The sequence below is a fragment of the Perna viridis genome, chromosome 2 (genome assembly GCF_037379345.1).
Source record: "Perna viridis isolate PV_CMFRI_1.1 ecotype Kerala chromosome 2, ASM3737934v1, whole genome shotgun sequence".
Classification (NCBI taxonomy): Eukaryota; Metazoa; Mollusca; class Bivalvia; order Mytilida; family Mytilidae; genus Perna; species Perna viridis.
This window is the reverse complement of record NC_142446.1, coordinates 44359009-44386861: the sequence shown is the minus strand read 5'-3', so window position 1 is coordinate 44386861 and position 27853 is coordinate 44359009. Positions and strand designations below refer to the sequence as shown.

The 27853-nt window shown below is 32.3% G+C and overlaps 2 protein-coding genes and 1 long non-coding RNA gene across 7 annotated transcripts; 2 read left to right on the top strand and 1 right to left on the bottom strand.

Moving 5' to 3' along the window:
- Nucleotides 1–716: 716 nt before the first annotated feature.
- On the bottom strand, nt 717–14569 carry LOC148625262 (uncharacterized). 3 transcript variants are annotated; one of them, XM_088568707.1, is made up of 13 exons: nt 13995–14569; nt 13091–13262; nt 12704–12724; nt 12140–12243; nt 11470–11540; nt 7942–10094; nt 7254–7586; nt 5854–6198; nt 3786–3965; nt 2732–2794; nt 2033–2356; nt 1374–1709; nt 717–974 (listed from the first exon to the last, which is right to left on the bottom strand). In XM_088568707.1, exons 1-13 carry the CDS (start codon nt 14433–14435, stop codon nt 781–783), a joined length of 4737 nt encoding a protein of 1578 aa, XP_088424833.1. In that variant the 5' UTR covers nt 14436–14569; the 3' UTR covers nt 717–780. The 3 variants fall into 3 exon arrangements, with proteins under 3 accessions (XP_088424833.1, XP_088424832.1, XP_088424834.1); XM_088568706.1 differs by having other exon boundaries at nt 13073–13262; nt 13995–14568; XM_088568708.1 differs by lacking the exon at nt 7254–7586 and having other exon boundaries at nt 13073–13262; nt 13995–14566.
- Nucleotides 2294–9620, top strand: LOC148625263 (uncharacterized). Its single transcript, XR_015919888.1, has 3 exons — nt 2294–2824; nt 5076–5158; nt 9520–9620. It is a non-coding gene; the product is annotated as an uncharacterized LOC148625263 (long non-coding RNA).
- Nucleotides 14570–16475: 1906 nt separating the features above from the next.
- LOC148625261 (uncharacterized) lies at nt 16476–27166 on the top strand. Of its 3 annotated transcripts, none has more exons than XM_088568710.1 (10): nt 16476–16492; nt 18326–18526; nt 18832–18867; nt 20024–20097; nt 20769–20959; nt 21823–21949; nt 23435–23492; nt 23867–24064; nt 24617–24732; nt 25396–27166. In XM_088568710.1, exons 2-10 carry the CDS (start codon nt 18436–18438, stop codon nt 25594–25596), a joined length of 1092 nt encoding a protein of 363 aa, XP_088424836.1. In that variant the 5' UTR covers nt 16476–16492; nt 18326–18435; the 3' UTR covers nt 25597–27166. The 3 variants fall into 3 exon arrangements, 2 of the variants coding, with proteins under 2 accessions (XP_088424836.1, XP_088424835.1); XR_015919887.1 differs by lacking the exon at nt 16476–16492 and having other exon boundaries at nt 18254–18526; nt 25396–25847; nt 26629–27166; XM_088568709.1 differs by lacking the exon at nt 16476–16492 and having other exon boundaries at nt 18254–18526.
- The last annotated feature ends 687 nt before the right edge of the window (nt 27167–27853 follow it).

Genomic DNA, 27853 nt, shown 5'->3' with positions numbered 1-27853 from the left:
TCGTTTTATCCATTTTCTTGCATAGTCCTCGACGGCATCCATAAGAATTTTAAAGTTATAATTCCAATTTATGGAGCGTGGTTCACGGTACTTGGGACCTTTAGAAATGATATTACGCAGAGATTCGTTTTCAATGATGGTTAAATCTCCTGTAACAACGTGACCCCAGAAGGACCATATTTGAATAGAGAGTTTTTGCAAGAACAGTTAGGTGGTTTGGCCTTGAAATAATCAATCTCTGGGTTCTGCAATAGCCTTTTATAATTGGAAATTTTGGATACAATGGGTGAAGTATAGGAATATGAAATAATTGGTATGGATTTGTCTTTGAAATATGAGGGTAACGTTTTGTGATGGAGGATGTTAGCCAAATTAATTGCATCTATACCTTTGTTGACAAACGGTAGTGGAAGAAATGATCGTTTTTCTTCATCTTGACTTTTCACACAAACTGGTTTAAAGAGTCTGTGAAAACCAATATCCAAAATAATGGCAATAAGTCTGTATAATGATGAGGTGGGGTCGGAAACAGGAGTGTCAAGATTGTTTTGTAAAGGGAGTGTAGTAAAGTGAGAGGTACATAATAAAGTTTGGTTCTAATGTGATGAAGTTCAAAAGATTTTTTTATGAAAAGGAGGAGACCATCTATGGAGACATAAATGAAGATAGGTTGTACACATTAATAAAGATAAAATGAAATTGCTCAAATCAAAGAATCCACTTATGTATAAAATATATATTTCGTCTGATATCAATATGCAAAATTGAGATTGTTATTTTCTAACCATTCTTGAAAGATTTATTACAAGGATATGGAGCTTCGTTGCAATGTACACATGGTGAGTAACTGTTGAAACTGTAGCATGTATTTTCTCCACACGAGAAAGCGAATAGTCTGTCAGAGCACAAAATATAATATCCACAGCCCTTTGGGTGGTATTTGTACGTATTTGTCTCGTTGAAACAATAGTTTTCTGAAAAAAAAATTATGAAAACTTACTTGTATCGTATTAAAGTATGATATAATAAGTATTACTGTAGCTCATTCTCCCAAAGACAGGTTCATTAAGTTTGCACAGACTGCTTGTTTGACTTTCATATACATGTTAGTTTTTGTGTCTGTTGATGTTTTTCATTTTTCTACTTTTCCACGTTGTTGTCTATTTAAAGTAATATAATTTTTTTAGAAAGTAATACATACCGATGTACAGGCTTTTTGGAAAGTTTTAATTGAGAAGATAAAACATCATGCAACATAATAACAACTAATAAAAGTATGTCTAAATGCAGTCACTGTATCGGCTTTGCCTTTAAATTGATGACGTGAAGTGTCGTGATGTGAGTTGTATTTGTCAAATATGAAAATTGTTTACCTTCAATGAGCACTATCGTCTCGCTTGATGTCAAATTAGAATTGAGTGCTGATTGTGGCAAGTTATCATTACTCGAGGCAACACATCTTATCTCAGTATTGTTCCAATCCGCAGTAAAGTCGTGTTGAAATGTAAGAGTTGCATCTTTCTTGCAAAGTTCGTCTTTCATCTGTACATTTCCCGAAGCCCATTCTATATATTCTGTATGACCTTGCTTACGAAAGAACAATTGTAGTTGTCCTGGTGGATTACCGATGTTTGCTTTACAGGTTATCGAACTTTCTCTATTTTCTACTAAGTCAAAACGGTTTTGGAGTGTTGGTAATTCAGCATAACCTTTATTCAAATAAAAATAATATAGCAATGATTCACTCCATTAAGATATTACCGAAATTTGCAATATTCATAAAATTGGTATTTTCTTCGTTCAAAAATGCTTTGCTTAAGTAATAAAATTTCTTTCAAACAAATTGTGAATCATAGATGAGTTGTGCCAGTATAAGTGTTTTCCTTTCATGATTCACTATTTTGTTCTGACGGAAAAGTCTTCTGCAAACTGCACTGATCGTTATCAATAGTTTTAAGTTGAAGCGCATTTGTCTGCGCAACAAACATTTCTACGTTATTTCAGAAATCTAAACATACGTTACAATACTTACTATACACATCAAATTTAGCCGATGTCTCTATTATGTTTGTAGTCTTATCATAAAGAGTTATTACGAATGTACCAGCGGAATTGCAAAATATTTCAAGTATTCTAATCGCTACAACATCATTTTGATATTCAATAAAAAATTTAGAACTTGGTTCTATGTAGATAATTGTATTATTGTCATAAATCTTAGCAATATGTTCCCTCGCTGTTTCGTTCGCCATAGTGAACGCAATGTTTATGACGTCAAAAGAAGATACGTTCAGTCTACATATTATTTCAGCCATTCGAGTGCCAACCATGACGCCTTTATCATTACAGATGATACCTACAAGAGTAGCATATTTTAGTACGCATGAAGATCAAAATAAGCTGATATGGCCAACTGACTTTTTTCATGCATATTCTTTTTTTCAGTTTTCTTGATCAATTCCAAAAACAATGTTATGTTCTAAGCATGAACTCAAAATTACTGTAGTTTCCAAAAGATAATAAGAGTAATTTTAAAACGGGTAAATTTTGAAAGCAAATCTACCACTTTAATATAACTACTACCTTATAAATGTTTAAATGATTCAGTTATGACAAAACCATTCTACTTTTCTAAGAGCTATTAATATATATTAAGCACATTAATAGCGTTGTGAATTCTTTGTACAGTACGACCCACTTCATGAATGGAAATCCACAAACTGAAAATTACCTTGCTCAGGTGTTTTTTCCGTTGAAGGGTTCATTTTCGTCGGTTCAAAAGATGATATGACGTCTACAAAATTAAGCATTTTTATTACACGTGGTAAGTAATACTTTGATTGTTTGTTTGTTTGTTTGTTGGGGTTTAACGTCCGGGCAGCAATATTTCAGCTATATTCAGACGATGAACATGAATGGATGATAAAGTGAACAAGAAATGATGATGAAATGAAAAAGGGATGGGACACAAGGACAATGGGGTCGACAAATTTTGATTGCCACTGGAAATAGGGAGAGGTGGGTAGGGTCGGGAAATTTAACCTCCTGTGGCGGAGCCCTATGGTTCCTACTCCGGGAGAATACCACAGTAGGGTTCTTTAACGTGCAAGGAACGTGGCATCTTTCTCAACACGGTGCACCACTATGGTTTGCGGTCAGATTTTCCTTATTATAGCCTGACAACCTCAGCATGTAACACCCCAGGGGTACCCCATTCCACCACCTGGGGCACACATCCCAGTTGCTCTGTGGGCAGAGCGCCCTGAGCACAATTTAGTCGCCTTTTACGACAAGCTTAGCGCTGCTGCAGGCCTATTCTTTTAACACCCGGACCTGCACGGGCAATAATACTTTGAAATAAAACTTATTGAATTAAAGAACTATTATCTTAGATAACATCGAACCATTGAAAAATAAGAATATGACAAAATAAAAACATAAGTATATAATAAATTTGTTAATATCTTTTCTTTGTGGTTAAGTTAACAAAAGTAAAGTTCAAAATGCTTTCTTATTGTTCAACTGTTTACTTACCTGTTTAAACCCCATAACTTATCATGGTGGTCTAAGCCGTTTGTTAGTTAACAAATATTTTAACACATAACCTCCTCACAAGCGGTTGTTAGTTAAATTAATGTTAAACAAGTGACCTTACCAATGCGGTTACATTTAGGCGCTTGTTTGTTAATATACCTAGTTAACACTACCGCTGTCACAGCGAATCTGCTTGTTAAGATACCTGTTAAGAAAAACCTCCACACCACGTTGTTTGTTTATTAACGTACCCCTTAAACATGTAACCTCACCACAGTGGTTACATCCGTTTGTTGATTCTATTCCAAAACAGAGACCTGGTGGCAAACATGAACGTCCATAAACTGTTTCGTCGTAACATTCAACATAACTGGTACAGTCTGTTGGATGAGGCTGAAAACTGGTTCCCACGTTATTTTTACAAATATCACCTAAAATATATAACGTAACATTTAACTTTTCGGTACTAGCTTATGCTAAACAGTTATAATTAAACAATGTTTTAAAAGATTCAAATGCTCTAGATGCATGCTCCATATGTTTAAAATATTGCAATTATTATTCAAATACTACCGATCATCAATTTACAAATCAAACACTCATCAATTCGTAAGGCTAAGGTATTTATACGTTCAGTCACTTAACTTCAAGTGATTTTTTTAGGTTTAAAGCTGATTCTAAAAACCGTAAACGCTTTAAACTTAAGAATTCTGTATATAAAAGAAAGTCACGAATTTCGTATCTATGGATTTGTTTGAAATGAGTTTTCCATTTGTTATTGATTGGTAGGTTTTTCTGTAGCGTAAAGAAAAAATTAAAATCATTTTCTAAAGCCGTCATTAAGGTTTAAATTGCCGGTTCGGTGTTGTTGCAATACAGAATAAAGAACATGAAATAACAAAAAAGAACACGTACAAAGAAACAGAGGTAAATGAGCAACGCGGACTCCACCAACAAAATTACGAGCATGGACAGGTTAACCGATGGGGTAAGCGTGCTCGGCTATTACAGAAACACCCGTCGAGTTGCACAAAAATGTCACGTCTGGGGTAAACGAAAGAGAATAGAAAAACGATGACACAGTAAACAAATCTGATCTCATGGTACAAATTGATACACTATCACTATTTACGTGTTGATGAAGATGATCATGAAACTTTTTTTAGTGAGGACTTAAATCTTGTAGCAACATAACTCTGTTCCAGAAGCCTAATTGTAAGAAGTTTAGCATGGTACAAAAAGTTTGCGTGGTTTCAACAAGCTCTGGCATAATGTATAAAGTGTGATATAAAATCTTCATAGGCAGGTGCTGAAATTATGATGCTACAAATAAAAGAAAAAACAATTCGGAATGAAAAGCCATCGGATTTATAGTATAGTTTGGTCGAGAATTTTTCTTTTCCATCGATCTCTAAGTGTAGGTCAATATGTGGCAGCAAAAAATGATAAAATTATTCTCTAGTATCGCTTCCTTGACATGCACTTGAACATGACAAAATGATAAGGGTAAAAGTCATTTATATCATTTAGAAATCTTATAGGGTACGGTAGATGCAAGAATAAAGCAGCTGAAAACAAAAGGCTCTCGGAGAGCCTGAATCACTCACCATGTCCCACATACTAAGTAAGTAAAAGTATCATACTTTGTTATCGTGTTTGCCAAAATTTGCCGAAAAGGGGCCTTGTTATCCCAGCGAGTCGGGGAGGGGGAGGGGGTGGCATTAACCTGCTATATATCTGCTGTAAAAGAACATACAATGAAGTTTAAACATGGCTATAAAACAATGTCATCACCACCATAAACTCGTGGGATCATGTTTTCTATAAGACAAAATAAAACAAAATATCGTTAAAATCAAAGCAAGTATAAAAATTAGCGGGAAATTGGCAGCCATTTTGAAAAAAAGAAAATAAACGTAAATAAGGATAACGAATAAGTGCACAATAGACACGATTAAAAGGAAAAAAAGAACTACATCTAAATAAAATACTATGTCAAACCTAAAAAAATGTAAAGAATATGAGCCCAAATTTTCTACCTTACGAGACAAAAAGTATTAAAAAGTTTTTAAACAATCAGCTTGTGCATGATACCCTTTGAAACAACTACCCCTAGTTTCATTCCAATTTGTCCAATAGTTTTCGAGGAGATGTTTGAAAAAAGCAAACGATGACAGACAACGTTGGACAACGGACACAAAGGGATAACAATAGCTTACCTTTGGGTCAGAGGAGCTAAAAAAAACTCAAAAAAGTAATGTATGAAAGAAGTGTCAATGCCAGTTGCGAAACACATTATATTTGTATTCAGACTCTTACGTGGTATAAGTGATATTGTCTCATTGTTTGAGTACATCTCCAGATCATCAGGAAAGTATGAGTTCTTTACGGTACACCTGACAATGGCTTTATCCATATCATTGTTCCATTTTATCCGAAATTGCACTCTGCGCATGACTAAACAATCATCTATGGTGTCTGTTACACCGAAAATATCAACTTTAAATGGAGTGAAAACATTTTCATTTTCTTTTAAAATTTCAAACTCAATATCACCCGGTGGAAAGCCAATGTTAGCCTCGCATGAGTGGAATGTCCAAGGTGTATTGGATCCTTCTACTTGATCGGGATGCAATATAAGTGTTGGTTCTCTATTAGGGATCCCTACAAATGCAAAGGAATATTAGATTAATTGTATTTATCATCTGAAACAACCACACACAATATAAAACACTTGAAATGAGTTGGTCAAACTTAAAATAGTAAATTGAGCTGGTCAATATAAGTTCTAAATTTAGTGGAGTCCGAGTTGCTAATTTGCTTTTGTTATTTTGTATGTATGATTTTAGTTACTTTATGTTGTTTTTTGCGTATGTCTGTTTTCCATGTCTGGGTTTTGTACCTGAAATTTATTCTTTTGATTACCGCTGTAACCTTGGTTCCCTAGATTACTCTATCAAATGATTGAGATGCAACATTCTTTTTTATATAACATTTTCCTGCAATGTATAAAAGCTTGTTCACAATGTCATGTCGATATTTGGTTCTTATGTGGGACTTGATTTTATATGAGCAACTCCAGGAAAACAGATGACGCTTAATCTATCCGTGCACCTGGTCCATAAACCTAGTTTGTATTGCAGTCCGAAATGCTCATTCATAGGCAATACGAATTCCTCAACATCATCAAATTATAAATCCTGCTCGCGCTTATATTTAAACTAAAAATGTCCTTCAATTTCAAGGAGACACTGCTGACCTTTATTTGCCAGTTTTTTGTCTGGGTTTGTATCTCTGCATACATTTTATTATTATTTTGTCTTCCTTACAAATTATCCGTGTGTCAGTTATTTTGTTCTTGATTGTGTCTTTATTTAAATATGGAGGTGCAATTCTTTAATGAAATGCACTTAAAACTAAACTCGCCTCATACACTCATGAACTAAAATGATTATATAAATAAATAAAACTTTCAATAGTAAATTAATGCGTGTTGTGTGTGTGTTTGTGTGAGAGTGAGAGTGCGATCATATACTCATGAACTAAAATAATCGTATAAATAAGTAAAAACTACAATAGTAAATAAATGTGTGTTTTCTCTCTCTCTCTCTCTCTCTCTCTCTCTCTCTCTCTCTCTCTCTCTCTCTCTCTCTGTGTGTGTGTGAGAGAGAGAGATTGATAATTTCACAATATTTTTTCTATCTAAAAAAGGAACATGCCTACGATGTCGACCTTTAACTCTAAATTTGCCACTTCAAAACCAGAAGAATTAAATATATCTATGTGGTATACTCCATTCACCTCACAAGAGACGTTTTCGAAATTTAACACTAAAATAGTTTCTTGTTGAAGCATTACAGTCATACTAGAACTACATGCTTTATCTATAATTATTGTTCCATTTTTATATATTCTGGCACTGTATGTGAAATTATTTAATCCTACGGTTCTGTACAGATCCATGTATTCATAATTTGAGAAAGAGATTCTACAAGTAATTTGAAATGGCCCCGAGTAGAGTAGAATCCGTCCAATATCAGTACAGGAAATATCTGCAATATCAATATAATTAGAAATCTTTGGTATAGCTGTCAATCCCTAGATATGCATTGTATCTGCAAAATTCTTATAAACTAATCAAAAAGGTTTAAATGTAGACAATACACTCTCCTCAAAAACATGTATGTCCCATTGAGAAAATATTTACTTACATGAAAAGCTGTCTTTCGGGAACATAAAAAGGGGTCCAATTACCTTTGTTAAGAAGGAGAAACAATTCATTTCTAAATAATTATTTTTAAATATGATAGAGCTCCATAAAAATGTAAGAAAATTAACATTTAGAAAAAGAAAAGCGTGTTACGCAGTCAAAAGATTAGCACTTTTTTTTCAGAAGTAACAACGTACTTTCAAACCTTTCAGTTTGTGTTCCTGTAGTCATTTCAGTTGAAAATTCAGTTGTTGTCACGTTATCTAAATAACTCTTTGTTTCCCGTGTTAAGTTCGTAGTTGATGGTTTTGTCGTAAATTCATCAGTGGAATCAGTTGTTGAAATATTCAGTATTGTTAAACCATTACTGGTTTCATCATAAATTATTACTGTCGAGGTTTCAAGTATCATCGACGAATTAGTCAATGCTTCTCTTGTTACTGTATTTGTTTCGTCGGTTAAGGCGTCGTTGGATATTTCTGTTGCAGAGGTTTTCGTTACTGAACTGTTCCGTAATGCTTCTGTTGTAGATGAAGTATATATAATTTCTTTCGGTGAAGTTACTGTGGTGAAAACTTGCGTGAAGGACTCGTTTAACCTATCTGTTGTTAAATATTTAGCTAGTTTTTCTGATGTGGACTTTTCAAATGTTGAAGAAAGTGTAGATAAAAAGTAGGTAGAGTCTTTCGCTTGTAGTTTTGTTTCTGTCGTTAACTCCGCAGTTTGCGTTTTCATAGTTGGAGGTTCAGATTGCGTTTTTGTTGTTGTTTTAGTTCGCGTTTCTTTTGTTGTAAACGTCTCAGCTGGCATTCCTGTTGTTGATGTATCAATTGCCAATTCTTTTGTTGATGTGTCAATTGGCATTTCTGGTGTTGATGTTTCAATTGGCATATCTTTTGTCGATGTTTCAGTTTGCATGTCTGTTTTTGCTGTTTCAACTGGCATTTCTGTCACTGAATGTTCATTTAATCTTTTTGTTGTGAATGTTTCAGTAGGAGTTTCTGTTGTTGATGTTTTAGTCGACACTTCTGCCATTTGCTGTTCTGTTAATCTTTCTTTTAATGATGTTTCTGTAGACGTTTCTCTTATTGACTGTTCAGTTAACCTTTGTTTTGTTGATGTTTTAGTTTGCGTTTCTCTTGTTGGTATTTCAGTAGACGTATCTGTCATCAACTGCTCAGTTAATCTTTCTGTTGTTGATGTTTCAGTAGAAATTTCTGATGATGTTTTGGTGGACGTTTCTGTCCTTGAAAGCTCAATTAATCTCCTTGTCGTTAATTTTTCAGTAGTAAACGTTTCTGTCTTCAACGGCTCAGTTAATCTTTCTGTTGTTGATGTTTCAGTGAACGTTTCTGCCTCTGACGGCTCAGTTAATCTTTCTGTTGTAGATGCTTCAGTAGGAATTTTTGCTATTTTTGATGTTCCAGTAGGAATTTCTGTTGTTGATGTTTCAGTAGGAATTTCTGTTGTTGATGTTTCAGTAGGAATTTCTGTTGACGTGTCAGTGAACGTTTCTGTCCGCAACGGCTCAGTTAATCTTTCTGTTGTTGATGTTTTAGTTGGAATTTCTGTTGTTGATGTTTCAGTGGATGTTTCTCTCTTCAATGGCTCAGTTAATCTTTTTTTCGTCGATTCTGCTGTAAACGATTCGGTTTGAATTTCCTTTGTCGTATATGTAGCAGTGTTTTTTGTTGCTAGAATATGGTTTGCAGTTACTGTCACAGTTTCAAATTGAGATTTCATTGTTGATGAAAAATTTGGTGTTTCTTTTGTAGATATTTTAGGAAGCGTTTCTTCAGTAATTGTGTTTGTTATCGATTCTATTGAAGACGAGGAAGTTAAGAAAGTAGCCGCTTTTGTTGAATGAGTGGTCCATATATGTAATGATGAAGATTCTGTGGATAATTCATCAGATGTTCCGTTTGAAGTTGGTGTTTCATAGTTTGACACCGATTTTGAAGATGCCGAACCAGTATCTATCGTTGATGTTTCTTTTATTGTCTCTGTGGAACTAATGGTCGACCGAGTTGTTGAAGTTACAGTCGTTTTAGGTGATGTTCCTCGTGACGTTCCCATTGTTGAAATAGATAATGTTGCGTTAGGAGCTTTGTTCGTTGACGCTGCAGTAGATGTGTCACTTTTTATACCTCCAAGAATGGAAGGAGGTACTCCGAACAAATCAGACTCAACATTATGAACCAAAAGTGATTGAGGTTTAAGATTTAAACTTCCTAATTTATGGTTAGAAGACGACAGGAAAGTATTAATAATATTACCAACACCCGTTTCTATCTCACTCTTCGCAGTACCGGTAAAGTATAGATAAAAGCTGATGATCACACTGCCTTCCCTGTCAATGAAAACGGATAGTTCGATATGATTTGGTGGAAAATATTACAAAAAGAAATAAAAAGTACAACCAGTTCAGAAACAAGTCTTAACCAAAGCTATTGCGTGTCAATACTATGAAACAAGATAAGTGTGACTTTTTTATTAAGCATTTAATAGAATTCAAATTTTCTTGGTATCACTCGTTAACTTGTTAATTTTATTAGCAAAGATTTCACCTTGAGTTAACATGGAAAGCAAATATTCAACGGTAACTACGATAACCTTTAGTTGTTTCGTCGTAAATCATGAAGGAGCAAGTAATATATATACTCCGTTTCTTTCAGTAAATATCCAACAATATATTTTTTTGGTTGGAAATTTCCTAAAACATTATTTAGTTAGTCCTATATTTGTTTGTCTTATATAGACACATAAAAAGGAAAACTTGCGACTTGATATTATATAAATATTACGACTTTCAAACCGTAAACTGTCAAACAATCCGTCCGCCTTTCAGACGTATTAATTCGGGTACCCTTTTTTCAGCAACATCCGTTGTATAGTGATTTCCATAAAAAGATGTAAGAAATTGCATTATCAACATTCATAAAAGAAAAGAACCAAACATACATTGAGAAAATGCGAATCACAGGAACCCCTTTCTTTAGGTTCTAATCCTCTAAATATGTAATGTTTTATAAAAGAATAATCCTACATTCGTTAATCATTTTCACGAAACTTAAAGCAATAAAAAAAAAACACTACTGATACACTGACCTCTGTCTTAAAAATGGACTAAGGACATTTTAAGGAAGATGTTAATAAACTGATTTTATTTCCTGATTTTCATTCCATCACGGTGATACCCGGGTGGTTTCCTTTGTACTGCAAACGTTCTATTTGAGCAATCAAAATGTGTTGACTGTATTTGTACTGGTGATATACGGTCAATGACAATATATAACACTTTGGTCCCGCCTACTTTCCTACCCTTGCATGAACTCGTATTCGTAGCGTCACTATCGGGGTCACAAGTAGGGAAAAAGTGTAAAAAAAAAAACACGTCGTGTTAAAATGTAACTTAAATAAAAATGAAAAGGATAGCATTTTAATTTTTAATCAAGTTATATTTTTACACGACGTGTTTACTTATTTATTTATTTATTTTTGCATTTCTTCCCTACTGGTGTCCACCGAAAGTGACGCTACGATAAACAGGTAGTTTAAACAAGGGTAGGAAAGAAGGCGGGGCCAAAGTGTTACATATGAAATCGACACGACTCGGAAAAAACGTGCAGCGAGCCTCGCGTTTTACATCGATTCTAAGCCTCACCCATATATCGTTTTTATTACTAGTCAATATACAGTTCTTTTCATTATAAATGCTAATCTACCTTAATCCATTTACCATGCATCCATAATAACCATTTCCTAATGTTTGCCAACGTGGGAATGCTTTTCCAATCTGTGAATAAACATCAATTATTTCTGCAAATTTAATGCAAAGTAAATGTTAAATTAGTTTTTCATAAGAATAATCTACAATAAATACAAATCACCACTAAACACATAAGAAATAAAACATAAGTAAAAAAAAAACGAGATGTGTGGGCTGTTATGTTTCATATATTTAAACACAAAGAAGCAAGTAGCATCTTTTACTTTAATTAGTACTTAGCACTAAATTCAAGTATTCGTTAACTTGTGTTTTCAAATATCAACTTAATTAAGGTGTAATCAATGTATGCGAATGAATTATATAAGGATTTAATAAGCAAAATGTACACATGTATTTGTTACTAAACTTGTTTATGTTTATTACCAACCAAATCTTAGCATCAACAATAAACCCGTGACATCAGAAATATTAGTTGACGTTTAAAATCTGTATTCGTCTCAAGCTCCGGCAGACGTCTTTTTCCTCTCTTACTAACCACTGTTTTCTAGTCTTTCGAAATTGTTTGACGACCGCATATCGTCGAGAAATATCATCTCATGTTTTTCGACTTTGCACGATTCTTGCACTTTCTGAGCAAAAATGACATACTAACATAATCATCTTACCTCAAAGCAGAACTCGGTGGTAAAAGCTTTATATTGATTAGAATTTGTGTAACTTAGGCTTCTGTCATACGTTTTGTTTACTGTTATACTCATAACTGTTTTCACTAAAAAAAGTGTTGATGTAAATATCTCAGGATGAAAAAAATATAAAAATTTAAATATGTTAATTTGAAGTATTTTAAAAGCCGTCGATGGATAAATCAAATTGACTTATTTGAATGAAATATACAACTCTATTCCAATATTTTGTCTGTTTGTTTGTTTTTAGTTTATTTTTCCGACGCAGTCTTATAGTTTCTCTTTTCACCCTTCGACCTTAAAGACGCTCTTCCAATGGAAACGCAAGTCACCTGATCGGAATTCTGTTTCCCGATTGGCCAAATACTAATTGTTTTGTGGCGTTCGAAAAAAAACTGCATCGAAACTTGAAATTGCGTGTGTGTCATATTTATTTTCGTGAATAAAATGTAGAAAATTTGTACTAAAAAGAACAGAATTTTACTGTGTACTTGTTTGTTATGCTTTTACCGAAACATCTCTCTATTTAATTTGAAATGGACTTACCATACAGCTCCCCAGACTTGTCTGAAACATAGTAAACATATTTGAACATATGTGTGGTTAATAATTATGCGTTGTTTACAATGCATACAAGATAAAGCAAACAAAACTAAATGTTAAATGTGAATTGAACTATTTAAAAGTCACATTTCTGGGGTTTCTCTTTATATACTAAAACTTGTTCGTTCTTAGAATCGTCTTATAAAATGAATATTTTCTCAAGATTGTCGTACAATAATCATCAAATTGGTCAATTAATCATTCATGTAAAAGTACGGTATGAGAATAATAAAAAAAACATCGACTACCAAAGAGAATTTTTAATTCAACTTACAGGATTAAACAAAACAATGACCAAAATTTGAAACAAACCTTCTGAGGAAAGGATACCTAAGATAATGATAGGTACAATAGCCAGCATAAGTACCAATGAAAAGATACAACAAAAAGCTAATATCCATTGCTTTCTATTCTTCTTTTCGTAGCCTATATTTTCAAAAGTTGGTACATCTTCTTGTTTCGTGAAGGGGTCGTATCTTCTGTAAGATGCTCTAATAGGTAACTGAAAGTGTCATAAACTTATCTTTTATACATAGCACTTTAAATCCAGTGAAAACTGCCCGTAATTTCAAAGCATCATATTCTTTTCCAATAGCAAATTCAAAGTAAATTTGTTATACGCGTTTTTGACGTAATCGTGAATGAAAATTGTGCTTTGACATTTACTTCATTACAACAATGCTTATCATGATCGTTTGAAAATTGAAATGATTAGTTTTGTGTTCTATTTGCTTAAATATACGAGGAAATAGAGTTTCTCTTTATCATTGCATTCCAATTTCTTTTTTTAAAGAGATTAAAAGGTAACAGTACGATTGGTACTTAAATTATATGTACTAGTATTACTTATTATTACACTAAAATACATGTAACTTTTATTTTAAGTTCAAAAAGAATAAGGCCTTAGTTTTTTTGGAATTGCTAACCCTCCTGTCCTAAGTTGTGCCAAATTGGAAAAAGATTGAATTGAATTTGTTTTACTTCCGACCTAGAGGTTTTCACCCAGAAACAAAATTGAATTCATTACTGCGTTCAAGAATCTTATTTTATTCTAGTTACGATACAGTTAATAGTTGTACATTGTTTTTCAAATTCAGACCTTATCAATCTCCCAATGAAATAAATCGAATATGTATTTGCTTTTGGCAAGGATAGTATTTAAAAAATCCAAAAACAACAGCAAAGAATTATTTTTCGTCTTCCTACTAATTGGTTTTAAACAATAACAACAAACCGAAAGTGGAGGCCACAGATCCCTTGTATAGTTGGCTGTTTCTCTGTTTGGTTCGTCATTATTCATCAAGTCCTCATAAAATGCCATGTGATTGTGACAACAATCTGTACAGTATGCGGTAATGTTACAGGGATGTACTTCATTGTTCCATGCTGTATTAATTAAATACATTCCGTCATAACCCGTCGTATTGTCTACAAAGTGCCTGTCATTTGATGTTTTATTGTCCAAATAGGCATTATGATAATCCTTTGTACTTTCCCAAAACTGTCCATCGTAAAATACTTTGTTGTCTAAATACGGATCAATATAACCACTCGTTTTATACAAATATTTTCTCTGATTCCAGTATATGTCGCATTCATCATCATAATTTTGCAAATACAGTAACCACTGTTGATAACTTCCATCTATATTATCCATCAAGATATTTATTTTCATGAATCAGAATTTTTCCAACATTTGTAGTTTTTTACAGTTTAACAAGCGCACGTAGTTAGTAGATCGTTACGAAAAGTATCGGTATATAAAATATTTTGGATTTTTTGGCACTATTTTGACTTAACAATAATTAAATGACAATATAAATGTTTTCAATCATCTGACATAGTTAAAAGGATTATTTAATAATTAAAAGGTTATATTACATTGTATACTATTTCAACATGAAGTTAAATGGACGAATGTAATCATTTTGACGATACGCAAGTATGTATTAAATCATTCATTTAATCAACGATACACGGTCTTTTTGTTTGTATCAAGTCACGATTTCTGATATTTTCAAACATTTAATACAAAGCTTATTAATTTATAAGTTTATTATATATCGTTTAATTTAAACTACAGTGAAGCAAGTCTTTTTGGAATTTAAAATTGGTTCGGTGTATACAAGTGTTCAGATTAGCCAGGTTCAAAAAGTAATCAAGGGAACCAAGATTCTAGCGGAAATCAAACTAATGTAATCCAGGGACAAAGACCAGACATGGGAAACACACACACAACAAAGAACATAAAATAAGCAAAATAATATGTACAAAACAATATCTTTACATTGATATTAATGGACTTTAAAAGTGTCTGGTTTACACAGGTTATTGGATAAATCATAGTTCAGTTTAGACAGGTCTAACTGTATAACTATTTTGATAAAAAGGAAATAAATAGCATGCTTTTACAATTAATTGGTATATATTTAGAAATCGTGAAAACTAATAATACTTGTTTGTCTTACGCGAACCTTTCATGTATTTTCATTCTGTGTTGTCAACTTTGCTTACATCTGTGGCATCATTCCTTCAGCACCTATGTATGGAATGTTCATATCATAACTCATGTGTTATGCCAAAGCTTGTCATAACTACGCAGACTTTTTGTATCGCGTTAGACTTCTTACAATTAGGCTTCTGGAACAGGGTTATGTTGCTACAAGATTTAAGTCATCACTAAAGAAGTTGTATGGTCTTCATCATCAACTCGTGGCTCGTTACAGTGTATCCATCTGTACAATGAAAACTAATATGTTCAACGTGTCATTGTTTTTTTCTCTTTCGTCTTTCGTGTACTTTTACTGTCTATTTGATATTTTATGAGTGAGAAACTCGGCAGGTCGTTCTAGAAAAGCAGAGGACGCTTATCCTACCGGTACACCTGGTCCATGCTCCCAGTTTTTAGCGGAGTCTGAGTTGCTCATTTACTTTTTGTTTGTTGTTGTTGTGTGTCTGTTTTGCATATCCGGTCTTTGTCCGTGGATGATGTTCTTTTGATTTCCATTAGAACATTGAATCCCTTGATAACTCTTCCATAATTGGCTCATACATTCAAGTATGCAGGCAAGCGATTATAATAGTTTAAATTTTGCAGTATACTCATAATACACCACAACATGTACTGATTATCAATACAGTGTACAACATATAATATTGATATGACACCAGTAATCAGCAATCGAGATTAACATAACATGGACATGTATTATGTACAATATTATTCCACCAAATATCAACGAAATCAACATTTTGTTCGGACGTAAATTTAGTACCTATACAGATCAACTGGTAATAAATAAAGAATTAATTTTTAATCAAACAAAGCCGAAAGAAGGAAACAGATTCTAAATCCGTATTTTTTTTCTATTTAAATAGTGAATCTTTTAACGACTTAAAACTATCTAATGTCAGTAAGTACAGACTACTTAGTATTGGCAAAAAATTACCGAAGCGTAAATAATTTGTCGATTTATGAATATGAAAGACGGCCTTAACACATTCTAAGGTCATTCACGTCAATCCGATATACAGGAGGAAAACGGAAAAGGAATATGAAACCGCAGTTCACGTCAAAAAGGATGAATGATTCATGAAGATATTTAGGGGAAATGTTATATTGTTGTTTGTGTTAAAAGGGAGTGATCCACAATTAAAATTCAACACTGAAAATGAGGTTCGGTTTTTCGGATTCCGGGTCTGATTCATTCAAGTTTTCATTTTTCTTCTTTTGTAAGTTACCCTTTTTTAGTATCTTGTATTCGAAATATGAACAACATGATATATTCCACTTGAATCCTTTGATGCTTTTGGTAATTTTGCACGTGTCATTTATAGTTAAATACAAGATTTGACTGAAAACAGCTTTTTGGAAGGGATTAGATGTTATTTTAAAAGTTCAAGTTATAGAAAAGGAAAATCTAGAAAAAAAATTCGAACAGTAATCAAAAGAATATCATTATCAAATGATAACGACTAGACAAGGAAAATTGAAACACTCAACAAAGAAAATGAAATAACCATAATAACACATACAAAGAAAACAAAGTGAATGAGCAACTTGGGCTCCACAACAAACTGATACCATGGACCAGGATTACCGGTAGGGTAAGCGTTCTCTCCTTTTCGAGAGAGAATATTTTTTGTCGAAGTATCTAAAATGTGCTTTTTCAAAATCTTTTTTTCCCTTTTACAATAAATCAATACAACAGTAAACAGACACATTTATACAAAAAATAAAACATTAGTCTTTAAAAAAAAAAGCCACACTTTTGTTTTTATTTTTTTCCATAACCAGATCGTTTTAATACTGTTAGTGCATTACGAGAGATCTTTCATGGTATCTTTTGATGAATCCACTTAATATTGCCAGGTTTCTTTATTAATTCTGTAAGTAATAGTAATAATAAAAAAGGAAACAAAATGCGAAAAATGAAGAAAGGCAATATCATGAACAGACAAAATATTACAAAGAATATACATGTTATAATAATGAACAGAAAAATCGACAGAAAACATAATTTATAGCTATTTTGTTTTGAATCCCTTTGATCTTGATATACGATAATTTTCAATCTCAAGCCAGTCGAGTGAGAATGAAAATTATCGCTAGTTTCTATGTCCTCGCGTGACATACAAGCGACAGCGTAGGAAATGTCGACCCAAATAACCGTCTGTTTGTTTACTGCGTATGAAATAATTGCTTATTTGTGGCAATATTTTCTAGTCTACAATGGAAAACTATTAGTACAGTAACTTACCCGATTAAAATGAATACATTCCAAAATTATTCCACAAATTTTAAACGCGATCGTCATAGTTAACCGATTTTTTTTTCCAATGATGTGTATCACAGCTGCCCAACACACGAGACGTAACGTAGCACGTCGCCGAAAAATAGCCCCGAAAAGAAATTTGCAGCGCTTATAAAAATTACATATTTAGGTCAGGAAAACTAAAAATAAAAGAAAACTAATAGCTTACAATTCAGCAAAACAGCGATAAACAGATTATTGAATATATCCACTCTTTTAAGGTCGATAATGTTGTATCATAATATTATATCTGGATATATCCTTCTCAAAAGCTAATGCAATTGGTTATAGAAGCCAAGAAGAACACAATAAAAAACATTTTGATACAATAAAAGCAATAAATTCAAAATACAATCACGAAAAACCATATTGTAAAATAAACAAACAAAACCCACAATATAGACAAAACAGATAAAAAATCAAACAATAAAAACAAGTGAAAACGCATAAAATGGAAGGAGGCAGAGGAAGAAATGATTTCTCCCTGATATTAAAATTACATCCAAGGTACCAGCGAATATCTTAGTAAGAGGAGCAGTGTTTTATGTAATGAGTAAGGCACATGCATGATAAAAAGGTGTCAGTAGATTAGGATGATTGTGAAACCATTTTATAAGACTTTAATGATTTGTAATGGTATGTGCTATTAATTTGGACTTATTACATAATTTTTCACATTATAATTTATTCATAGGGAAGTGATATAGACAAACAAACATCCAACTTCCTTCCTTCTTGTTCTTTTTTATAGACATTGTTTAAATTAATTATTGTGTACCGGAATTGGATAGCTCAGACGTTTATTTTATATACTGCATTGTATTTACTGGTTTGAGAGTTTGAAGAGTTAAATAATACAGTATGGACAGGACTAGCGTAGAATCGGATGATGTTGACGACGCATTTCGTAATCCAGTTACAGATGGCATTATTGTCAAAGAAATAGCACCAGGTAAGTAAGCATTTACAAAAGGTCTGTTTTGATAAAGTATATTTTTAAAGTTTAAATTTCACAAACTTCATACTGAAGTATTAGGAAGTAGGGGAAATCAATCTTTGGACAAGACAATAGGAGCTTTATTTATTTATTCATGTTTATTACATTTTTATTAATTATATTTTTGTATCCAATTCAGATTCATCAAAGCGTAAATATTAAAATGTATAATCGCCATTATTCAACTTGAGAATAGAAATGTATAGGTGAAATTGTAGTGTGTAACAATCCAATACGAATTTTAATCTGTTATTTTACAGTTTGTACAAAATCAGCAGTAAGAATGCCAACTAAAGGTGAGGTTGTTTTAAACAAGACTATATATAACAAAAGAAACAAAGCAACACATACGAAAGAAAAACAGGAACCCCATCACAAAATGGGGTCGACTCGGGTCATCCGAAAAGAATGAGAAGTTCTATTATTGCTACTTGCATGATATCCGCCATTTTGTTCACAAAAAGTCATATCTGGAAACCAGAAAGGACAACTTACAAAATGTTAGCTATCATAGATTCCGGAAATGGACATATCTGCAGATCTAGTAATCGTCATACCGGTAGAACTTGGGAAATAATTTTATCTATGTGCAACATGCTATCACAACATTAGTTCTTGTTTAGTGGAAGAAAAGTTTATTTGAAAGTGTTCATTTTCTTCCAATTTCGAAAGGAAATATCAAGATAAGAAAAAGTCTTAAATATGAAGTAAATAGTGCCCTTTTCAAGTGTTTTTCTGATAGATAAGCTAAAGGATCATAAAATTTTCGATTATCAAATAGTAAAACATTACACAACAAAATCTTAAATAAATTAAGAAGCTGTGTAAACTTGCGTGCTTTTTATTGAGGAAAGGTTTGAATGAGTCTGCCTCATTTTAGTACAATTGGTGCACATCAGGATGATACCGTATATTTGGGAAACACAAATCAACCAAATTGTACACACATATAAAGATATCGTCTTAGTTTAAAATCGTTTTTTTATATTACCAATACTAATTGAAGTTTGTACACGGCCGATGTCCTGAGAGAAGGGGTATTTCTGACTACGCCGAAGCACCTGAACTAATCCAGGTTTATAGTGGGATTCATGTTGTTTGTTTTTCTTTTTTTTTGTTGGAGTTGTATGATCTGATATTAATGTTCCTGAAATTGACATTTCATAGATATCCATTGTTAGTACCTTTGACATTTATAATTCTTTATAATAACTATAAATGGTTTCTGTTTTGCATACGTACAATTTTCGGGAAAACACAGTACAATCAATAACCAAAATGTAGCAGGTTTCTTTTTCCGTCGGATACTTTTTTTTTCTTTTTATTTCTTTGATATGAGAATGAGGTGGTGGAAGTAAAACAATGAAATTGCTGACGATCACGAATAATTCTATTTTCAGCTTATATATGCAATTGCGAGTTTGTGATTATAATTTCGAACTATTTTTTCAGTCATCCGGCTCTTTATGAATGATGGTACTTTAGATAGTATTGAAAAACAAATCATTCCAAAGGAAATAAAAAAGGTATTTAATTTTGCATTTTATATAATTGTATGTGACACAGGGATGGGGTAAATGTAATCAGTAATCGTTATCAGCTGTAATCTATTATATTTTCTTAAGTAATTACACGTAATCAGTAATTGATTGCATTTGAAGGTACGTAATCAGCCCCAACCCTGATGTGACAAGTACCTTATGTCGGAGACCTTTACTTAAACCTTTTCCATGTTTAAGTTTTTAAGTCTTAGAAAACTGAAAGACGTATGCCGAAAATGACAAATGGTTTTTTTTTTCTGAAATATACGTTTATTTAATAAATCTATCAATCATATGATTCCAAATAGTTTTAAGAGAGTGTTCATGTAGAAATCCGACAGATCCTATTATGTAAACAGTATTTTATTCAACCAATATATTGCTCCAATGTAAAGTTTAATTCATTATGCTTTCAGAAGGAACAGAAATTTTTAAAATGATAAATTACAAGCCAGCATTCATGTTCTGGAAACATTAATTTGTAATCACTCATGGATGAAGACATTGGAAACAAAGTTTTGTCACCCACTGCCTGGGTCTTCCACAGGCACTCTTTTAAATTCACAAAGCAGCACATACAACTTCAAAAAAAAATATTTGGTTTTGTGCAATATTGTTATGATATTTAACAAAATGTCTTTTTAATGAAATTTTAGAGTTATTGTGCTAATTTGAAAGCACAGAAAACTGATTTGGTGGTAAACATTAATGGTGGTCGTCAGATTTCTTTTAATGGCAGTCTTCAAACAAAACACATAAAAGACGAAGGTTACTTTGAGCATACAATCATTATCACGTCACATGATGTATTTCAAAACTCAGTTTGTTATGGGAAGCTAAACTTAAGGTAAGTGAGATATTTCATATTATTCAGGATAATTTCTGTTATCTAGTGACTTACTAGTTATTCCATTGAGTATACAGTTTGTAAAAAATGCAAAGATGTTCCCATTTCCTATCCCTATATACACATGATTTACTTAAATAATACTAAAAAATGCCCGCGAAATAGGGTCGATTGAGCAAAGTGTGGATACAGTACTAATTTGACGGATCCAAACAAAATGAGTAATCGTTGTAAAAGATCTACGATCATCTTCCATGCATCAACGGTGTACAGTTTTGTTCAAATTTTTGGTTAAAAAAATGATTGTTTCAAAAACAAAATTTAGGAAGTGCACAACACTACATCTATACCTCATATCATATATATAGTCGACATTGTATGGTTTCAGAGGAGTTGCGGCTCAAAGAAATCGGTCTCTTCATTTAGTAGTATAAAATATATAAACGCAGATCTCAAATGTATTGGGGTTCATTTTAATTTTGTTTTTGTTTTTTTTTTTTTGCCTATTATTTTCAATAAATGTAAACATATGTTAAGGCCTGTAAACGACATGAAAGCAACGGTAAGTCTGACGAAAATACTGTTTTTAATTCGTTATCCATAATATGATGCCTTATAATCTTAACTAAGGTTTTATCAAGTATATGTAAGTATTAAAGCAAGTAACTGTTTTTCTTCTTTTGATTCCAAATCAAACATTTACATCTTAAGTTGTTTGGTTTTTATCATCTATTGGTAACACAATATATCATATTTTATTTATTATTATAATACTGCTTGAGATTGACGTTTATCTCCTTCGAAAACAAGAAATAGATGATATTTTCTTTTTTACCTGCACGTTTCTTTGTACACCATTATAGAAATGGTGATGGATTGCTTTCTGTCAATTGGGAAGATTGTACCATAAAATCTCATCATGAAGTTCTGCATCTTTTGAACTCAGCTTTCAACAATGCAACATCTGAAGACGGAAATATGTTCGCTCTGGTAACGTAACAATATTATATGTTTTGTAAAGATAAATAAAACATCACCTAAACAGAATGCATCTATAAAAAAAGATCTCGTTTTCCTCAAATCACGTGTTTTATGAACCGTTTTCAGTTTTATTCAACCTGTTCATTGAATAGCAAAATATAAGTTTAGTTAGCAATGCCACGTTCTGACAAAAGTGTTCTGTACAACACCTGAACAAGCATTGATTAGAATTCTTATAGTAAAAAAGTACGAATTTAGATCAGATCAAACTTACAAAAGAAGACATGCCAAGTATTGGACTCCTTTGTCCATCTGTCTGTCTGTTCACTTTTCTTGTGGCACAACTTTTCTAAAAACACTTAAAGAATTTTAATGGAATTTTATAGAAAGGTTGACCTTCATATGTAGTAGTCCATGGAAGAATAATAAACATCTAAAGACAAAGGGAGTGTCAAATTTTAAGGCATTGATGTAAATCCTTGTAAGCGTAACTCTTTAACTGCTTGAAGGATTTAATTTTAGTCTTGTCTACTTAATGAATCAGTAAACTCTCTCGATCATACATCGTTGTCCTAAAAAGGTAACTAGTATTCTTCAATAACTTGTTCCTTTGACAAAAATGTATAAACATGAACAAAGGAAACTAAGAAAAACTACACCAAACTAACAAACAAACTTACCAACATATTCAATAATTTTGAAATGGAGGATAAAATTCAATGATGTGCCTGTGCCTATATAGACCTTACGAAAGACAAAAAGAATAAATGCTTAATAAAGATACAAATCGTAGGCTTAAACAACGCTATGGCACTAAAAAAACTACCTAAGAGGAATTTATTAAACAATACAAAAAAAAAAAAGAACTAAAAGTACACAGAAAACGAACAACATTAACACCTCTAATTACTGGAGATTAATTTTGGTGCTACAAAAACAGGAGATGATCCTTCTTCTTGTATGACATCTACCTTGCTACTTGTAAAATGTCAAATACGATGAAAGAAAAAGGACGTCTTTATAGTTATTTCTTTAATGTAAGAAACAGGCAAGCAATATCCGTAAATTAGTGAATGATATCGCCGAAGTGTGAATTGTTTTAAACGGGATAACTTTGTGACCAGTGCCGGGGAGCTGCATTGCTATTACCTGATTATACTCACTTTCAATATGGCGGGTTGCCCTGGTGAAGCAAATTATGCTTAAACAACCGGAGCACCTGATGTCACTCTCTGTATTTTGTGGGAGTTCATATTGGAAGAGCTTTAGTTTTTTTATGTGATGTTAGTGATTTCCTTATCTACAGTTTTTATATGTAATCTATTTTACTAATTTCGCTACATTGTGATCTACGACTTTTTTTTCTGTTTTCACATTCATGCCACGTATTTTTTTTTATTTCGATGTATCAAAATATCCCATTGCTGACGCTTCGGTATATTTGTCGATATTCGTGGTGACCAACAAATTTATTAAAGTATGTGTTTATTAAAGGAATACATCCGGCCGAATGAAGATTCAATTATGGAAGGACGTTATAATATAAGGTTGGGTAAGTCGTGATAATAAAGGTAAACAAAGAATGATCATGTCAAAACAAACAAAAAAAAACAAAACAAAACAAAAGCAAAAAAGCAAAAAGCAAAAACAAACAAACAAACAAACAAACAAAAAACGCTCACAAAAAAACCAAAAATAAAATATGAGAGGGGTGGTAGTAATATTATTGATGTTTTAAAATCAGCATTAATGATTCTTTCAACCCTGTTTAAAAAAAAACACTAAGGAACCTTGGGTAAAGTCAAACAATACAATGTACTGATTCCGTTCATACTATAAATTAATGGATTATAAGGGACAGCAGAATATTACATGTAATTAATCCTTACTAAAAAAACGCCAAAAATAGCTATCTCATAATTTCAGGAAATGAATTATCGATTACTCCCGTAAGTGATATAAGTTTGACAAAGCGAGGCGAATGGAAGCATAGTAATATGAAATATGTGACTTGTTTCAAGAATAAAGGCAACAGAACTTACATGCAAACAATCGACGACAATGTAGTGTTCACGGACATTATCACAAGGGTAGCTGGAATAGGATTAGAGGAATTTCATAGGGGTAAGGAGTATCAAAGAATGTAAAATTTGAAGAAAAAAAAAGATTTAAACTATTTCCTTTTTCTTGGTTATGTAAAATTGTAGCGCGACTTCAATAAAGATGAAAGATATAAAAGATATAAAAGTTTGCCTTCTTAAGACGCGATAAATATGATAATTGATTTGATAGGGTGAATAAGCAAAGCGTGACCACGAGTGCCGAAGAACACCAATTGTGTTGAACGAGTGTGTAAATTTGTTTTCAACGCGAGTTATTTTATCGATTTTCTTATTAATCCATGGCTGAAATAAATGAATAAATATAATGTAATTTGTGTGATCTACGGATCGAGATTTTAAATTATCTGTGTTTGGAGGGAAAAGAATCAGAGAGTAAATGTACAGGATTTATTTTTAAAGGTAAATGTTTTACACAAGTAGTATTCGACAATTTATTTCCACTGATATAATGAAAAAAAAAATTTTGACGCTTAGTTTTTTGCTTGTTTTGTCTTGTCTTGTTTTTGTTTTGTTGTTTTGCTTTGCCGATTTTAAATTATATTTTGTTATTTAGCACACTTTAAAGAAGATAAGCTATTGGACGAAGACAAATTATTTTATTACAAAAGGTTCTTTGCAGAGATGAAAAACAAATACCTATATGTCAGTTCTAAAGGTCAACTAGAATTGGTATGTAATCATTTTTTTACATTTCCCCCATAAATGACCATTTCCTACTTGAGACGGCGATATGATGATTAGTTCACTTTTAATACGAATACTTTCGGTGCACCTGGTCCATGCTCCCAGTTGTAGTGGAGTCCAAGTTTCTCACTTACTTGTATCTTTTTACGTATTATTTCGATTATTTTATGTTCTTTGTTGTGTGTATCTGTTTTCCTTGCCTGGTTTGTCCTTGGGTTAAATTCTTTTGATTTCCGCTAGAATCTTGATTACTTTAATTACTCTTCCAACGAAATGGTAATTAACAAATATATATTTTAATAACGTTTAACCACAAGATGTGAACACGTTCATATTGATCCTTTCAGCTATTATACCTGACACCAAGAGAAAACAGATATGTCTATCCTTTTGTTCGATTTTAATCTGGATTGATGTTTTATACAATTAAGGCACCTCAGTAAACTTGCAAAAAATGTTTAAAAATGAAATTTTATAAATATAGTTAAGATAGTTTTCAAACAGAATTTAGCAGAACAGCAGTGTTTCGCACACCAATATTCTTAAATAGATTTATACCACTCTTGTTTTTAATATACAAGACTAAAGAAATGAATTAATCCAATGTTATTTGTGCATCTGTATCTTTATCTTTAATCTTTTTTTCAGAATAACACATTCTCTGCCTTCCGAATGAAGCATGAAGTTGATGATGGATATAGTACAATGGAATATAGAGACAAACTCTTATCGATAAACATTTCACAGGAGGGCGTATTTATGATAGATAAACTAAAGATCGGAAGACATATTCCTATGGAATGCAGGTTTAGCTATGAGAAAGTAACATGTGATCATAGCTCGGTATGAGGTGTAGGGTAGTAAACGGGTTTACCCTACAATTTGCAAATGAAGACATTGCTATAAAAAGAAAAGAAATTATTTCTTATTAGAAGAAAACTATTTTGATGACTTCGAAAATCCAGTTTTGTAGATAGATGTAGATCTTAAATAGATTTTCGAAAAGCCGGAATAAAGAAAAGTGAAAACGGTATTCTAAAGTGAAAACGCCAATTCAACCGGATTTTGTTCAACAAAAGCGTCACTTGACTCAGGAAAAGGTACTTGATTTATTTAAAAGAGAAAAATCCCTTAGATAGGATGAAACTGGGTTTTTGAAAGGGGAATTCTGGTTTGTGAAAAAAAAAAACAAAGCAAACAAACACACACACAAAACAAAAAAAAAAAGATTGAAAGAAAGATACTGAACTCAAAAGTTACCATATATGGGCTTATTCCTGATTCATTAGAGTAAACCCGCATTTATAAATACAATTTAGGAATGATACTGACTTCCATCGATTGAGATTGCTAACAGGTACGAGTATTTATCTTTGAAAAAAAGGTACGATATGGATGTGAACATTAGTACTTTGACTGAAAGCAATGTCTACTATGCTGGTACTTTTTTCCAAGACGTTTCGTGCATCTGGATTCACCTTTGGCTTGTCAACATTTGAAATGAGTGGATAAGATATATATAAAGGAGATCGAACATTACATGATTTTTTTTACCATTCCGCAATGACCTCATGATTACATTTAGAACAAAAAATGTTTAGACGAGTCTTTTGTATGTTCAAACGTTGTTACCTTAACCATAAATCATAATTTGCTCATAAGTAACTCACTCAGTTAGAATCCATATAATTTCACTGACAAATCTGATTTGATATCAGAGTTTGCTTTTTATCTCGGTAAATACAAATTGCTACAATACTTCACAAATGACCACATAATAAATGAATTAAGTTTCTATTAATCGCCGAATATGACAATTTTAATGTAATGGACATTTTCTTTTGTGAATGAAATTTGATTTATGTTTTAATTTGGTTTCAGAGGATTTTATGTCGGAATAAGTTGAATACTCGTCTAAAAACACATACATGTACTTTGTGTACCACATACAAATTACTACATGTAATTCTACATTGAAATTCTACAAAGAAATTGAACAGGAAAACATAATACCCTGCAACGTGACCAGACAGTATGAACCTTATAAGCTCCACCTACTCGTATTTGAAATTTCAAATTAGTTGAAGGTTTATAGTTTAGCTAGCAGCTTTTGAACTTATAATATGACTATCCCTAGGGTCTTTACCCTAATTTGTTAAATTTACTAAAAAATCAGGAAACGTTTTTTAGTATTTGCTAGAAACTTGTGTCATCACAAAACATTTAGTTGTCGCAAGAGGGACACATATTACATTTATACAGTTGAAGTCTGAAATGTATCCTTTTTTATTTTTACGTGTTATGCTATTAAAATTGATAAGAAGCAGCCAATTTTTAGCGTTTGTTAAATTGATTTGATACTTATAGGCCAGTGTTAATGTTTTTGTTGTATTATATATATAAATAAGTTGTGTCGTTAGTCAATTTGTCATTACTGCCACATACCAAAGAAAAGAAACAAGACACAAAAAATATGTAACAAGTATGGAGGCAGACTGGTATTGCCCGAAGAGCAAATTTGAACATACATACGTCTTGTCTGGAATGAGTAATACAAGGAACCATGATTCTAGCGGAAATCAAAAGAAAGAATGTAACCCAGGGACAAAGACCAGACGTGGAAAACAAACAAACACAACAAAGAACATAAAGTAACTAAAATAATACATTCAAAGTAACAAAAGTAAACTGGGAGCATGGACCAGGTGCACCGGTATGGTGAACGTGTTTGCACCGTCTAGAAAACTCCTCCATTTATTGATATCAATAATTGAATTATGCACATGTTGATAAATATCCGTTAACATATGTTACTAAATATCTACTGATATCAATAAATGGGGAACAAATTCCACAATGGCTTGCCATAACCATAAGACATGTCATATACATAATACAATGCTTCTTCTTTGAAGGCGTATTTGCATGGATGTGTTGAATTTGTTATGTCATGTTAAGAATTGACCATTTCACCAACAGTGTGGTGTCTGTCAGTTATATGGATGGCCCTAATTTAAATGGTAGGGGCCATAAACTCAAAATTCAATAGGAGCATTCCTTATTTAGCAGTTAGTAAAATCATATAAAAATTTCATAACAATTGATC

Coding starts and splice junctions, on each gene's coding strand:
- LOC148625262 (XM_088568706.1), bottom strand. CDS start 14,435: ATGAAAATAAATATCTTGATGGATAATATAGATGGAAGTTATCAACAG. Junction 13,263..13,994: donor ATCTGTGGCCTCCACTTTCG/GTTTGTTGTTAT, acceptor TGACACTTTCAG/TTACCTATTAGAGCATCTTA. Junction 12,725..13,072: donor AGGTATCCTTTCCTCAGAAG/GTTTGTTTCAAA, acceptor ACTATGTTTCAG/ACAAGTCTGGGGAGCTGTAT.
- LOC148625261 (XM_088568710.1), top strand. CDS start 18,436: ATGGACAGGACTAGCGTAGAATCGGATGATGTTGACGACGCATTTCGT. Junction 20,960..21,822: donor TATGGGAAGCTAAACTTAAG/GTAAGTGAGATA, acceptor ACACCATTATAG/AAATGGTGATGGATTGCTTT. Junction 24,733..25,395: donor CTAAAGGTCAACTAGAATTG/GTATGTAATCAT, acceptor TCTTTTTTTCAG/AATAACACATTCTCTGCCTT.